This window comes from Callithrix jacchus, chromosome 4 (assembly GCF_049354715.1).
Source record: "Callithrix jacchus isolate 240 chromosome 4, calJac240_pri, whole genome shotgun sequence".
Lineage (NCBI taxonomy): Eukaryota > Metazoa > Chordata > Mammalia > Primates > Cebidae > Callithrix > Callithrix jacchus.
Genome location: NC_133505.1, coordinates 64500305 through 64514687, shown reverse-complemented (window position 1 = coordinate 64514687; position 14383 = coordinate 64500305). Strand labels below are relative to the sequence as shown.

The 14383-nt window shown below is 34.7% G+C and overlaps 1 protein-coding gene across 1 annotated transcript in view; it reads left to right on the top strand.

The window, feature by feature from the left end:
- The window catches only part of COL21A1 (collagen type XXI alpha 1 chain), a 211375-nt gene that overhangs the window by 69080 nt on the left and 127912 nt on the right, over window positions 1–14383 (top strand). The window contains exons 2-3 of the mRNA XM_054254131.2: window positions 582–707; window positions 3859–4410. Of these exons, the coding sequence (XP_054110106.1) occupies window positions 620–707; window positions 3859–4410 (640 nt within the window). The 5' untranslated portion in view covers window positions 582–619. The remainder of the gene's footprint in view (window positions 1–581; window positions 708–3858; window positions 4411–14383) is intronic.

Below are 14383 nucleotides of genomic sequence, written 5' to 3'. Positions count from 1 at the left end.
TATGAATTTGTAGTATTTTCTGGTATGTACTCATTATGGTGAGTGACAATCTCTTGCAACTATCCACATTCTAACCAGAAATGAAGTCCTTGGACTGATTTTAGATAATGTATTAAAACTATATAACTGAGTGTTTATGAATTAAATAAAACAGGTCTTAATGTTTATAATTATATCTTATTTTAAAAATCAAATCCTATCAGCTAAATACTCTGAGTATTCCTTAAATATTTAAAAGAAAAATGTTTGGTAACATTCAGATATTACAAAGAATGTGATAAGGTTTACAGGCTATGCCCAAAGGATAAATTCTAGTAAATATTAGCATAAAGCTCAAATTTTAGAAAATGTGTACAGTTTTCTGATGACAATTGTAAATTAAGATTTACCATGGTCTTTAGCCCTTATTTATTGTCCTCTTGCAGTAATACATTTAAAATTTTGCTATTTTAAACACATTTAAGTTAATAGTCACAAAATTAGCTGTACTTCAATTGGGTCTTGTAATTTCCAAATGTAAATGTATCATGGCCAGGTGTTGACTTTAATTAATATATTTAACTTGCCTTTTTCCCCCCCAGGAATCCTAAAACCAAAATATTTGAACGAAAACAGAAACATGGCTCACTGTGTTACATTTGCCTGCACGGTTTTGGTCCTGCTTCTTCAGAATTCTGTGTTAGCTGAAGATGGGGAAATAAGATCAAGTAAGCACTACGAGCATCATCGTTTTTTATTATAAACAAATTAATCTGAAAATTAAACCAAAGGAGTTCAAGTAATAGTTTTAATGATTTCATTCTTACTATCTTGATTCTGTAACTTCCTAAAATAAATGAAGTGCTATTACTCATTAAATGAGAAGAAAAGCTTCCCTCAGAGATAATTTTGAGATGACTCTATGGCAATAGTTTATTCAATTAACACATCAAGCTTTGGAACAAACAGAGTGGTATTGAGTCCATGTTCAGCCACTTTTGAGCTGCATGACAGAAAGATAAAGAAAGCGTTGTAGATTGGTTATCAGGATGGAATGAGATAATGCATATGAATAGCTTAGCACAGTACATCTCAGTGAATGTTGTTATTGTTTTTAGGAAAGTCTGTGTAAAGAGATAAAGAGCTATATTAACTATATTCTTTTACCCAGACTATCATTTAGAGATAACAAATTTTTTTAAAAAGTTTGCTTATATTCATATTTTCAAAACTCATAAATACCCTACTGTAAATTAACTATGGTCTCTATAAAAGTTAAATGAGATGGTTTGACAATTTGATTCAACTTGGCTTAAAATGTATTAATACAATAGTATTTAAAGCTTGCATAACACTTTTATAGTTTAATTCATGCAAGCACTCTGTAATGTGGATACCCTTTCCTTTGTTTTTTTCTTGGGTGGGAAAAGGGATTTTAAAAAGTTAAGGGGCTTACCTAGTATCATACAGCTTGTAAGGGCAGTAACTAGTATTTGAACTATGTTTTTGATCTTCAATCCCATTCCTTTTCTGTTACATCATTCATCTCTCTAAGGAAGAGGTTTCTTAGGATGGATATTATGTCTAGGGCTTATAAATGGCATCATTTGCTTGTGTGCCCATGCTCTTGACTAACTTTGATGTTATGAAATATATGCTCTGTGGCTCTGTGACAGAAAGAAGGGTAGGAAGGGCCAAGAATAACCTAAGAATGAAAACCGCTGGATCAGGTGGCACACAAACACTAGCAGTTTCAGACGAGTCTCAGTATTTAGGAAGGGCCAACATTGAAAAGCTCTGCAAACACAACTTTTCTATCCTTTTGTCTCCCTGCAAAAAAACAATAAAAGCATAACCGTTTAATCTTAGTTTTTCCGGCTTCCAAAAATAACAGAAAAATTGCATTCCCTTGGGTTAGCAAATTTGCCTCTGGGCAGAACTCCATTTCTCCTATCCCTGCCTTGACCTCCGGCCGTGGCTGCCTTGGCAGAGGTTGTTGGAATTGTGTCCCTTACACCCTTCTGAGGATACTACCACCTGCAGTAGAGCGTCTTAGGAATAATGTCATGATCACAGATATATTTTTGAGACAAATCCATATTTTGGCAATTCTATTTATTTTTGGAACTTTTTGACTATTATACATATTACCTCTTGTGTTAGTGTTTATTTTTGCTAGACTGTGATGAGTGAGTTAAGATGACTATACGATTGGGATCACTTCTTGTGAGCCTTGTCAACATCCCAATATGTAAATAGCCATAGATAAAGGAAGGGAAAAGGGAAAACAATGGATTTATTCCTAAGGAGATGCAAAATACTAAGAATAATAATTGTCACTAAATAATTTTTCTTTAGTATTATCCTTTGCAATTATGATGTCATACTTGCAAATACATGCAGAAAATGAATAACTTTATTATAACTTTAAATTGGTCATCTGATCACTACATAGGGGGAAATAGGGGAGGGATAGCAGTGGGTGGGGAGTCGGGGAGAGATAGCATGGGGAGAAATGCCAGATATAGGTGATGGGGAGGAAGGCAGCAAATCACACTGCTATGTGTGTACCTATGCAACAATCTTGCATGTTCTTCACATGTACCCCAAAACCTAGAATGCAAAAAAAAAATGAATAAAAGCATAAGACTTACAGCTAACTGTCATCTACTTTCATTCTGAACATCTTCAGGGATATGTGACTTCCCCTGTGATAAATGAAAACATGCTAAATGTAAAACAAAGCATGAATATAAAATTATCTCATTATCATATAAAGAATAGCTATTATTGCTGCTTTGAGTACAGAAGTGAGAGAATGAGAAGGCAAATATAGCTGTTCTAATGGTATTCTGTTAGCCATTCCAAACTATTGGAATTGCCTCAACAAACCAGTTTATCTTTTAGTCTTTAGTTTTTCTCCCAGCTCTGGGCCTTTGCAGTTGCTCTTCCCTTTTATTAGAGTATCGTCCTCTTCACCTAACTGATGCTCTTGTTTCAGATCCCTGATTGCCTGCCAGCTTTCCCATAAAACCTTTCCTGACCTTCCACGATTATGTTGCCACCCACTCCTAAATGTTCTCATAGTATTTTGCACGTTTCCTAACCAGTCTCTTTTTTGTCTAGTATACTTTGAGCTTTTTGAGATATCTTCTATATATTTGAACCCAATACATAGTGTGATGTCAGGCACAGAGTAGGTATTCAGTATAAATAAACTGAATGAATGAAATAGGGCTAGAGACATGATATGTGTACTGTAGAAAAGAGTTAAGACTTTTTTCCTTTTCTTTCTACAACTGCTTATAACTTGTTGAAATTAACTTGCGCCAAAGATAGCCTTTTTTTCCTCAGAAGCACCCTATGATGTGCTGACCACAAATGTGTTTCCTGGTATCTTAAAACAAGAATCTATTTCTACTAGGCAAGGATTAGCTTTATACCTTTGACCATAGATTTTTAGTACAAGCTGATGTTCTGACTACATCATTCACTGAATATGAGACATCAGACCTTTAGAAACCCATCTTGGATATAATGCAAAAGTTGATTCATTTGGCAATCTTGGTTCACATAACATTTATCAACTATTAATATAGTTCACATAACATTTATCAACTATTAATATATTGAAGATGAAATTTTATTGGCTAGCTAAGTCCAGAAGTTGGTAGCAAATTCATTTTTAATGTTTTTCTCCCTATTGATTGGCTTATATTTTTCTAAGTATTTCAGGTTAGCCTTAAACTAAACATATTTCATTGATAATTTAAAATAAGCAATGATGTTAGTGTATAGCTGAAACTCATATGTTTAAAATCTCCCTCTTTGTGCTTTTTATGTAAAAGATGTGTTACAATGGTTTTCTTTTGTGCTTAGGTTGTCGTACTGCTCCGACAGATTTAGTTTTCATCTTAGATGGCTCTTATAGTGTTGGCCCAGAAAACTTTGAAATAGTGAAAAAGTGGCTCATCAATATCACAAAAAACTTCGACATTGGACCAAAGTTTATTCAAGTTGGGGTGGTTCAATATAGTGACTACCCTGTGCTGGAGATTCCCCTCGGAAGCTATGATTCAGGAGAACATCTGATGGCAGCAGTGGAATCCATACTCTACTTAGGAGGAAACACAAGAACGGGGAAGGCCATCCAGTTTGCACTTGATTACCTTTTTGCCAAGTCCTCACGATTTCTGACCAAGATAGCGGTGGTACTTACGGATGGCAAATCCCAAGATGAAGTCAAGGATGCAGCTGAAGCAGCAAGAGATAGTAAGATAACATTATTTGCCATTGGTGTTGGTTCAGAAACAGAAGATGCAGAACTTAGAGCTATTGCCAACAAGCCTTCTTCAACTTATGTGTTTTATGTGGAAGACTATATTGCAATATCCAAAATAAGGGAAGTGATGAAGCAGAAACTTTGTGAAGGTAAGCCTTAAAATGCCTTAGTATAATTTGGAAACAATTAATAATTGTGCTTTTTATGTTTTGATAGAATCTGTTCATTAACACTAGTGTAGCTTGGTATATTTAATGTTAATTACCTATAATGTTATAAATGTTATATTTATACTATGAGCATAATTTTTTGTGTTATAGGTATTTAGGATAATTTTTGGTTTTTAGAAATAATTTAAAAATCTATGTATAGAAAATACAATATTTCATAACTTTATTGCTTTTTTTCCCTTTCAATTAGAACATGTCTGTTGTAGAGATTGTAGAAAAAAGGCAAAAAAAAATTAAAAAAATATGTAAACCACACATAATCATATTGCCCCTGTTAATGAGTATTTCTGTACTTTACCTTCTAGTTTTTTTTCTTTTTTTCCCCAATGTATTTTAAGTTTATCCTTCTGCTTATATCAAGATACTATTGTATATATAATTTCATTTTTTATTTTTGTATTATTGTATACTCTTGTGTATAAAATTTTTATACTCTAGTCACAGGATAGCAGACAATTTTCTGTTGTAATTTATTTTAAAATTTTCCTGTTTTTATACATTTAATTTCTAAGTTTTGTTAATATAAATGACAATGAATATTCTCACATGTAATTCTGAACTAGAATTTCATTATTTCTTCAGAAAAAAGCTTCAAATTACTGACATTTTTAAAGGGGAAAAATATTAAAATTGTACTTTAAAAAAATTAACTTCCCTTTCACAGAATATTTGAAAATAACAGTTTATCAATTATGTTTATATCATTTCATAAAATCTAACTTCATGTTCATCATAACTGCATGGTATTGGAAGGTCCCAATTTTGGTAATATTCATATAAAGTGAATATTATACCTTTTTAAGTATATGGTACACTAAATGCCTATAATATTAAAAAGTAAAAGTTATAAAAAATTTTCTAGTTTGCCTACAGAAACTCAAAAAGTGGGCTGGTTTATATTTGACAAAATCATTCTATGTGTTTATGGGTTAGGAAACAAATTATATCATTAATTCCTCTGTTTTCTTCATATTTGCTTGTGGGATATGGTAGAGAAAAACATTATTAAATGTTCATATTTAAGAGACTATAAAAAATTAAATGTCTTCTTCCATGAACTTAAAATAAAGGTATTATAATAAGAGCAAATAACCACCACAGTACTTCTTTCTATGAATTTCTAGTAGTAAGACTATGTTGAGTTTTATCATCCCAAACAGGCCAATGGAACTTATATCTTTAATATGTGGTCATATTAGTTAGAATTCTTTGGTTTTGAAGCCAGGTATATTTCATGCTTAAAACAGATTTTTCCTGGAGCTACTTTACTTATTCATTTTTATCCTTAAATATAAATGTAACTGATAAGATGTTTGTTCAATATTTGCTTCAGAGGCTTTTTCTGTAGATACGTATTATGGTAAATGCATTCTATTTTAATGCTTCTACACATAAAAGAGGAGATGTGCTTAAAAGAGTTTAAAATTCTTTTAGCTAAACTGTCACCTATAAACACAATGAAAATTGAAATCTTGCCATGTATATTTCCATCCACACTCAAAAAGACATAAATAATTTCTGTGTCTAATTAGTTCTCATATCTGTTACACAGTAGTCATCTTTTAAAATGTAGTTTTTGAAATTTCACTTCTGGAATTTATACAGGTATCCTTCACTTCACTTTGTATACTGTATTAGAATATGATTAATGCACTAAGCTAAAACATTGCTACATCACAACTGCCACAAACCATGTGATCTGTATTTTAATCATTTGACAAATTAACATACCTTTTTTTTTGACACACACTTAACTTCTACTTTGAAGTGTTTAACATGTAGGATGACTATTTCCTAATACTGTTTTTATACTCTGCTGTGGTTGACTTACAATGAAGAAAATACTGAGTTAAATAATATTTATCACAGTTTATTTCATCTTTATGGACCTATTGTTTTTCTGGAAGAGTTGTCTCTAATACTTTCTTTTCTCTGAGGGTAATGGTTCCTTTATGTGTGTAAAAGTCTGCTTCTCCTCCTCCTCCTCCTACCCTCCCTTCTTCTCTTCCTTCTCCGCCTTCTTCCTCCTCATTCCTTCTTCTTTTTCTTTTTCTCTTCTTCCTCCTTCCTCCTTCTTCATCTTTCTAACCCACCCCCTCCATCACCATGTAAAACACATAACATGAAACCCAGTCTCCTAATAAAATTTTAAGTGTATGGTATTGTGAATTATAAGCACAGTGTTTTTACAGCATAACTCTGGAAACAATTCATGTTGCTTGACTGAGATCTGCCTCCATTCTTGCTTCCCTCCCTCTCTGCCTCCCTCCCTTCCTTTCTTCCTTTATCCTTCTCTCCCTCCTTTCCTTGCTCTTCCTGTTTATTTATTTATTTATTTATTTTTGGTAATGACTGTCCTATCATGTATGAGATAACATTTCATTGTAATATTGCATTGTATTTCTCTGATGATTAGTGACGTTGGACATTTTTTCATATACCTATTGGTCCTTTGTATGTCATTTTTGAAAGTCCTTTGTCCATTCTTTAATCAGTTTTTTTGTTGTTGCTGAGTTGGAGTTTATTATTTATTTTGGATATTAACCCTGTATTAACATATATGGTTTGCAAATATTTTATCCCATTTCATAGATTGCTTCTTTACAGTGTTGTCTTTTTTCCTTTGCTGCATGGAAGCTTTTTAGTTTGCTATAATCCCATTTGTCTGTTTTTGCTATTTTTGTTGCCTTTGCTTTGGGAATAAATCCAAGAAATCATTACCATACTGATGTTATGAAGCTTTCCTCTAGTTTTCGTTTTAGAAACTTTATAGTTTCAGGTCTTATGTTTAAGACTTTATTTTGTTTTTTGTTTTTTTTGGTGTGTGTGTATAGTGTAAAATAAGGGTCCACTGTTATTCTTTTGCATGTGGATATCCAGTTTTCTCAGCACCATTGCTTGAAGAGACTATTTTTGACCATTGGGCAGTCATATTACCCTTGTCAAAGATAATTTCACTGATACATGCAAGAATGTTTTCTAGACTCTCTATTCTGTTACATTTGTCTATATGTTTGTTTTTATGTCATTACCATACTGTGTTCATTACTATAACTTTGAAATATATTTTGAAATCATGAAGCTTGAGGTCTCCAGCTTAGTTTTTGTTTCCCAAGATTGTTTTGAGTGTTTGAGGTCTTTTAAGATTTCATAGCAATTTTACAAATGCTGTTTCTACTTCTGTACAGAATGCCATTGGGATTTTTATAGGGATTGCATTGAATCTGTAGATCATGTTAGACAGTGTGGACTTTGAAATAATATTTTCTACCAGTCTATGAACACAAGCTATATTTCCATTTATTTATTCTTCAATTTCTTTCATCAGTGTTGTACAGTTTTCAGTGTACAAGTTTTTTGATTCTTTGGTTATTTCTAGTATTTTATTTTTATGCTTTGTAAATGGAATTATTTTCTTAACTTTTAAAATTTTTGTTACTGTGTGGAAATACAACTTATTTTTATAGGTAGAATTTGTAACTTTGCTTAATTGCTAACCATTTAATTGCTAATAATTGCTAACCATTTAATTGCTAATAATTGCTAACCATTTTTTTGGCTTGGACTCTTATGTAGAATCATTAGGGTTTTTTACATTTATAATTGTGTTATCTGTGAACAGAGATAATTTTATTTCTTTTGTTATTCAAATGCCTTTATTTCTTTTACTTGTTTAATTCTTCTGGCTGGTACAGTGTTGAATAGAAATGGTGAAATTAGACATCTTTGTCTTGTTCCTCATCTTAGAGGAAAAGCTTTTAACATTTTACCATTGAGTGTGTTGTTAGCTGTGAACGTTTCAAATATGGTCTTTACTATGTTAAAGTAGTTTCTTTCTATTCGTTGCTTGTTGAGTGCTTTTATCACAACATAGTTCTGACTTTTATTAATATTTTTCTGCTTCCATTGAGATAATAATGTTATTTATTTATTTTTATTTTAACTTTTAAAAATTATTATACTTTAAGTTCTGGAATACATATGTAGAACATGCAGGATTGTTACATAGGTATTCACATGCCATGGTGGTTTGCTGCACCCATCAACCTGTCATGTACATTATGTATTTCTCCTAATGCTCTCTTTCCTAGCCCCCAAATCCCTGACAGACCCCAGTGTGTGATGTTTCCCTCCCTATGTCCATGTGTTCTTATTCTTCAACTCCCACTTATGAGTGAGAACATGTGTTAAGTTTTCTGTTCCTGTGTAAGTTTGTTGAGAATGATGGTTTCCAGATTCGTACATGTCCCTGCATAGGACATGAACTCATCCTTTTTTGTGGTTGCATAGTATTCCATGGTACATATGTGCCACATTTTCTTTATTCAGTCTAACATTGATGGGCATTTGGGTTGGTTCCAAGTCTTTGCTATTGTGAACAGTGCCACAGTAAATGTGTGTGTGTCTTTATAGAAGAATAATTTATAATCCTTTTGGTAGATACCCAGTAATGGGATTGCTGGGTCAAATGGTATTTCTGGTTCTAGATCCTTGAGGAATTGCCACACTGTCTTCCACAATTGAACTAATTTATACTCCCACCAACAGCATAAAAGCATTCCTGTTTCTTCACATCCTCTCCAGCATTTGTTGTTTCCTGACTTTTTAATGATAGCCACTCTAACTGGCTTGAGATGGTATCTCATTGTGGTTTTTGATTTGCATTTCTCTAAACCAGTGATGATGAGCTTTTTTCCATATACTTGTTGGTTACATAGTGTCTTCTTTTACGAAATGTCTGTTTATATCCTTTGCCACTTTTTGATGGGGTTGTTTTTTTTCTTGTAAATTTGTTTAAGTTCTTTGTAGGTGCTGGATATTGGACCTTTGTTAAATGAATAAATTGCAAAAATTTTCTCCTATTCTGTAGGTTGCCTGTTCACTCTGATGATAGTTTCTTTTGCTGTGCAGAAGCTCTTTAGTTTAATTAGATCCCATTTGTCTATTTTGGCTTTTGTTGCCATTTCTTTTGGTGTTTTACTCATGAAGTCTTTGCCTGTGCCTATGTTTTGAATGGTTTTGCCTAGGTTTTCTTCTAGGGTTTTATAGTTTTAGGTCTTAGGTTTAAGTCTTTAATCCATCTTGAGTTAATTTTTGTATAAGGTGTAAAGAATGGGTCAAGTTTCAGTTTTCTGCATATGGCTAGTCAGTTTTCCCAATGTCATTTATTAATAGAGAATCCTTTTCCCAGTGCTTGTTTTTATCAGGTTTGTCAAAGATCAGATTGTTGTAGATGTGTGGTGTTATCTGTGAGACCTCTGTTCTGTTCCATTGGTCTATATATGTGTTTTTATACCACTACCATGCTGTTTTGATTACTGTTGCCTTGTAGTATAGTTTGAAGTCAGGTAGTGATATGCCTCCAGCTTTATTTTTTTTTTTTTGCTTAGGAATGTCTTGGCTATACAGGCTTTCTTTGGTTCCATAAAAAATTCAAAGTAGTTTTTTTAATTCTGTGAAGAAAGGCAGTGGTAGCTTGATGGGAATAGCATTGGCTCTATACATTACTTCGGGAGTACGATCATTTTTATGATATTGATTTTTCCTATCCATGAGCATGGAATGTTTTTCCGTTTGTTTTTGTCCTCTGTTATTTCCTTGAAGAGGTCCTTGACATCCCTTGTAAGTTGTATTCCTAGGTATTTTATTCTCTTTGTAGCAATTGTAAATGGGAGTTCACTCATGATTTGGCTCTCTGTCTGTTGTTGGTGCATAGGAATGCTTATGGGTTTTGCACATTGATTTTGTATCCTGAGACTTTGCTGAAGTTGCTTATTAGCTTAAGGAAATTCTGGGCTGAGATGGTGGGGTTTTCTAAATATATGGTCATGTCATCTGCAAACAGAAACAATTTTACTTCATTTTTTTTTAATTTGAATACTCTTTATTTCTTTCACTTGCCTAATTGCCCTGGCCAGAACTTCCAATACTGTGTTGAATAAGAGTGGTGAGAGAGCGCATCCTTGTCTTGTGCCAGCTTTCAAAGGGAGTATTTCCAATTTTTGCCCATTCAGTATGATATTGACTGCGGGTTTGTCATAAATAGCTCCTGTTATTTTGAGATACATTCCATCAATAACTACTCTATTTAGAATTTTTATCATGAAGGGGTGTTGAATTTTATTCAAGGCCTTTATTGCATCTATTGAGATAGTCATGTGGTTTTTGTCATTGGTTCTGTTTATGTGATGGATTATGTTGATTGATTTGCATATGTTGAACCAGCCTTGTATCCCAGGATGAAGCTGACTTGATGGTGGTGGATAAACTTTTTATTTGCTGCTGGATTTGATTTGCCAGTATTTTATTGAGGACTTTTGCATTGATGTTCATCAGGGTTATTGGCCTGAAATTTTCCTTTTTGTGTGTGTCTCTGTCAGATTTTGGTATCCGGATGATGCTGGCCTCATGAAACAAGTTAGGGAAGAGTCAGTCCCTCTTTTTCTGTTGTTTGAAATAGTTTCAGAATGAATGGTACCAGGTCCTCTTTGTACCTTTGGTAGAATTTGGCTATGAAGCCATCTGGTCCTGGCTTTTTTTGGTTGATAGGCTATTAATTACTGCTTCAATTTCAGAACTTGTTATTGGTCTATTCTGGGATTCAACTTCTTCCTGGTTTAGTATTGAGAGGATGTATTTGTCTAGGAATTTATCCATTTCTTCTAGATTTTCTAGTATATTTGCATAGATGTGTTTATAGTATTATCTGATGGTAGGTTGTATTTCTATGGGATCAGTGGTGATATCCCCTTTATCATTTTTTATTGTGCCTCTGATTTTTCTCTCTCTTCTTCTTTATTAGTCTATCTATTTTGTTGATCTTTTCAAAAAAAACAGCTCCTGGATTCATTGATTTTTTTTTTGAAGGATTTTTCATGTCTCTGTCTCCTTCAGTTCTCCTCTGATCTTAGTTATTTGTTGTCTTCTGCTAGCTTTTGAGTTTGTTTGCTCTTGCTTCTCTGTTCTTTTATTTGTGATATAAGAGTGTTGATTTTAGATCTTTCCCACTTTCTCGTGTGGGCATTTAGTGCTATAAATTTCCCTCTAAACACAGCTTTAGCTATGTCCCAGAGATTCTGGTACATTGTGTCTTTGTTTTCAAATAACTTTACTTATCTCTGCCTTAATTTTGTTATTTATTTATTCATTAGTCTTCCAGGAGCAGGTTTTTCAGTTTCCATTTAGTTGTGTGGTTTTGAGTGAGTTTCTTAATCTTGAGTTCTAATCTGATTGCACTGTGGTCTGAGAGAGTGTTTTTTTCTTTTTTTTGAGACGGAGTTTTGCTCTTCTTACCCAGGCTGGAGTGCAATGGCACGATCTCGGCTCACTGCAACCTCCGCCTCCTGGGTTTAGGCAATTCTCCTGCCTCAGCCTCCTGAGTAGCTGGGATTACAGGCACGTGCCACCATGTCCAGCTAATTTTTTGTATCTTTAGTAGAGACGGGGTTTCACTATGTTGACCAGGATGGTCTTGATATCTTGACCTTGTGATCCACCCGCCTCAGCCTCCCAAAGTGCTGGGATTACAGGCGTGAGCCACCACACCCGGCCAAGAGTGTTTGTTATGATTTCTATTCTTATGCATTTGCTGAGGAGTGTTTTACTTCCAATTATGTGATCAATTTTACAATAAGTGCAATGTAGTGCTAAGAAGAATGTATATTCTGTTGTTTTGGGGTGGAGAGTTCTGTAGATGTTTATTAGGTCCACTTGGTTCAGAGCTGAGTTCAAGTCCTGAATATCCTTGTTAATTTTCTGTCTTTTTGATCTGTCTAATATTGACAGTGGGGTGTTAAAGTCTCCCACTATTATTGTTTGGGAGTCTAAGCATTTTTGTAGGTGTCTAAGAACTTGCTTTATGGATCTGAGTGATCCTGTATTGGGTGCATAAATATTTAGGTTAGCCCTTCTCATTGCCTTGATCCCTTTATTACTATATAATGCCCTTTGTCTTTTTTTATCTTTGTTGGTTTAAAGTCTGTTTTATCAGAGACTAGAATTGCAACCCCTGCTTTTTTTTTTCCTGCTTTCCATTTGTTTGGTAAATCTTCATCTTCTTATTTTGAGCCTATGTGTGTCCTTGAACATGAGATGGGTCTTCTGAATACAGAAGCCTGATAGGTCTTGATTCTATCCAATTTGCCAGTCTGTGTATTTTAATTGGGGCATTAGCCCACTTACATTTAAGGTTAATATTGTTATGTGTGAATTTGATCCTGTTATTATGATGCTTGCTGTTTTTTTTGCCTGTTAGTTGATGCAGTTTCTTCATAATGTCAATGGTCTTTACAAGCTGGTGTGTTTTTGCAGTGGCTGTTACTGGTTGTTCCTTTCCATGTTTAGTGCTTCCTTCAGGAGCTCTTGTAAGGCAGACCTAGTGGTGGTGACAAAATTTCTCAGCATTTGCTTGTCTGTAAAGGATTTATTTTCTCCTTTGCTTATGAAGCTTAGTTTGGCTGGATATGAAATTTTGGGTTGAAAATTATTTTTTATAGGAATGTTGAATTTTGGCCCCCACTCTCTTCTGGCTTGTAGGGTTCCTGCAGAGAGATCCATTGTTATTCTGCTAGGCCTCCCTTCATGGGTAATCCAACCTGTCTCTCTGGCTACCCTTAACATTTTTTCCTTCATTTTAATCTTGGTGCATCTGAGGATTATGTGTCTTGGGGTTGCTCTTCTCATGGAGTATTTTTTGTGGCGTTCTCTGTATTTCCTGAATTTGAATATTGGCCTGTCTTGCTAGGTTGGGGAAGTTCTCCTGGATAATATACTGAAGTCCATTTTCCAGCTTGGTTCCATTCTCCCCATCACTTTCAGGTACAACAATTAAATGTAGGTTTGGTCTCTTCACATAGTCCCATATTTCTTGGAGGCTTTGTTTGTTCCTTTTCATTCGTCTTTAATCTTGTTTCACATTTTATTTCATTAAGTTGATCTTCAATCTCTGATATCCTTTCTTCTGCTTGATCAATCTGGCTATTGATACTTCTGTATGCTTCCTGAAGTTCTCCTGCTGTGTTTTCAGCTCCATCATGTCATTTATGTTTTGCTTTAAACTAGTTATTCTAGTTGGTAATTGAACTAACCTTTTTTAAAGGTTTTAGCTTCCTTGCATTGGGTTAGAACATGATTTTTTAGCTTGGATGAATTTGTTATTACCCACCTTCTGAAGCCTACTTCTATCAATTCATCAAACTCTGCTGGTGAGGAGTTTTGTTCCCCTGCTGGTGAGGAGTTGCATTCCTTCGGAGAAGAGTGATTCTGGTTATTGGAATTTTTCAGCCTTTTTGCACTGGTCTTCACTCATCTTTGTGTATTTATCTACCTTTGGTATTTGATATTGGTGACCTTCAGATAGGGTTTTTGTGTGGACGTGCTTTTTGTTGATGTTGATGATATTCTATTTGTTAGTTTTTCTTCTAACAGTCAGGCCCCTTTGTTGCAGGTCTGCTGCAGTTTGCTGGAGGTTCACTCCAGATCCTGTTTTCCTGGGTATCACCAGTGGAGGCTGAGAACAGCAAAGATTGCTGCCTGTTTCTTTCTATGGAAGTTTCATTCCAGAGGGGCACCCACCAGATGCCAGCCAGAGCTCTCCTGTATGAGGTGTCTGTTGACCCCTCTGGGAGGTGTCTTCTAGTCAGGAGGGATGGGGGTCAGAGACCCACTTGAGGAGGCAGTCTGGCCCTTAGCAGAGCTCAAGCACTGTGCTGGGAGATCTGCTGCTCTCTTCAGAGCCAGCAGGCAGAGATGTTTAAGTCTGCTGAAGCCACACCCACAGCCACTCCTTCCCCCAGATGCTCTGTCCCAGGGAGATGGGAGTTTTATCTATAAGCCCCTGACTGGGGCTGTGGCCTTTCTTTCAGAGATGCCCTGCCCATTGAGAAGGACTCTA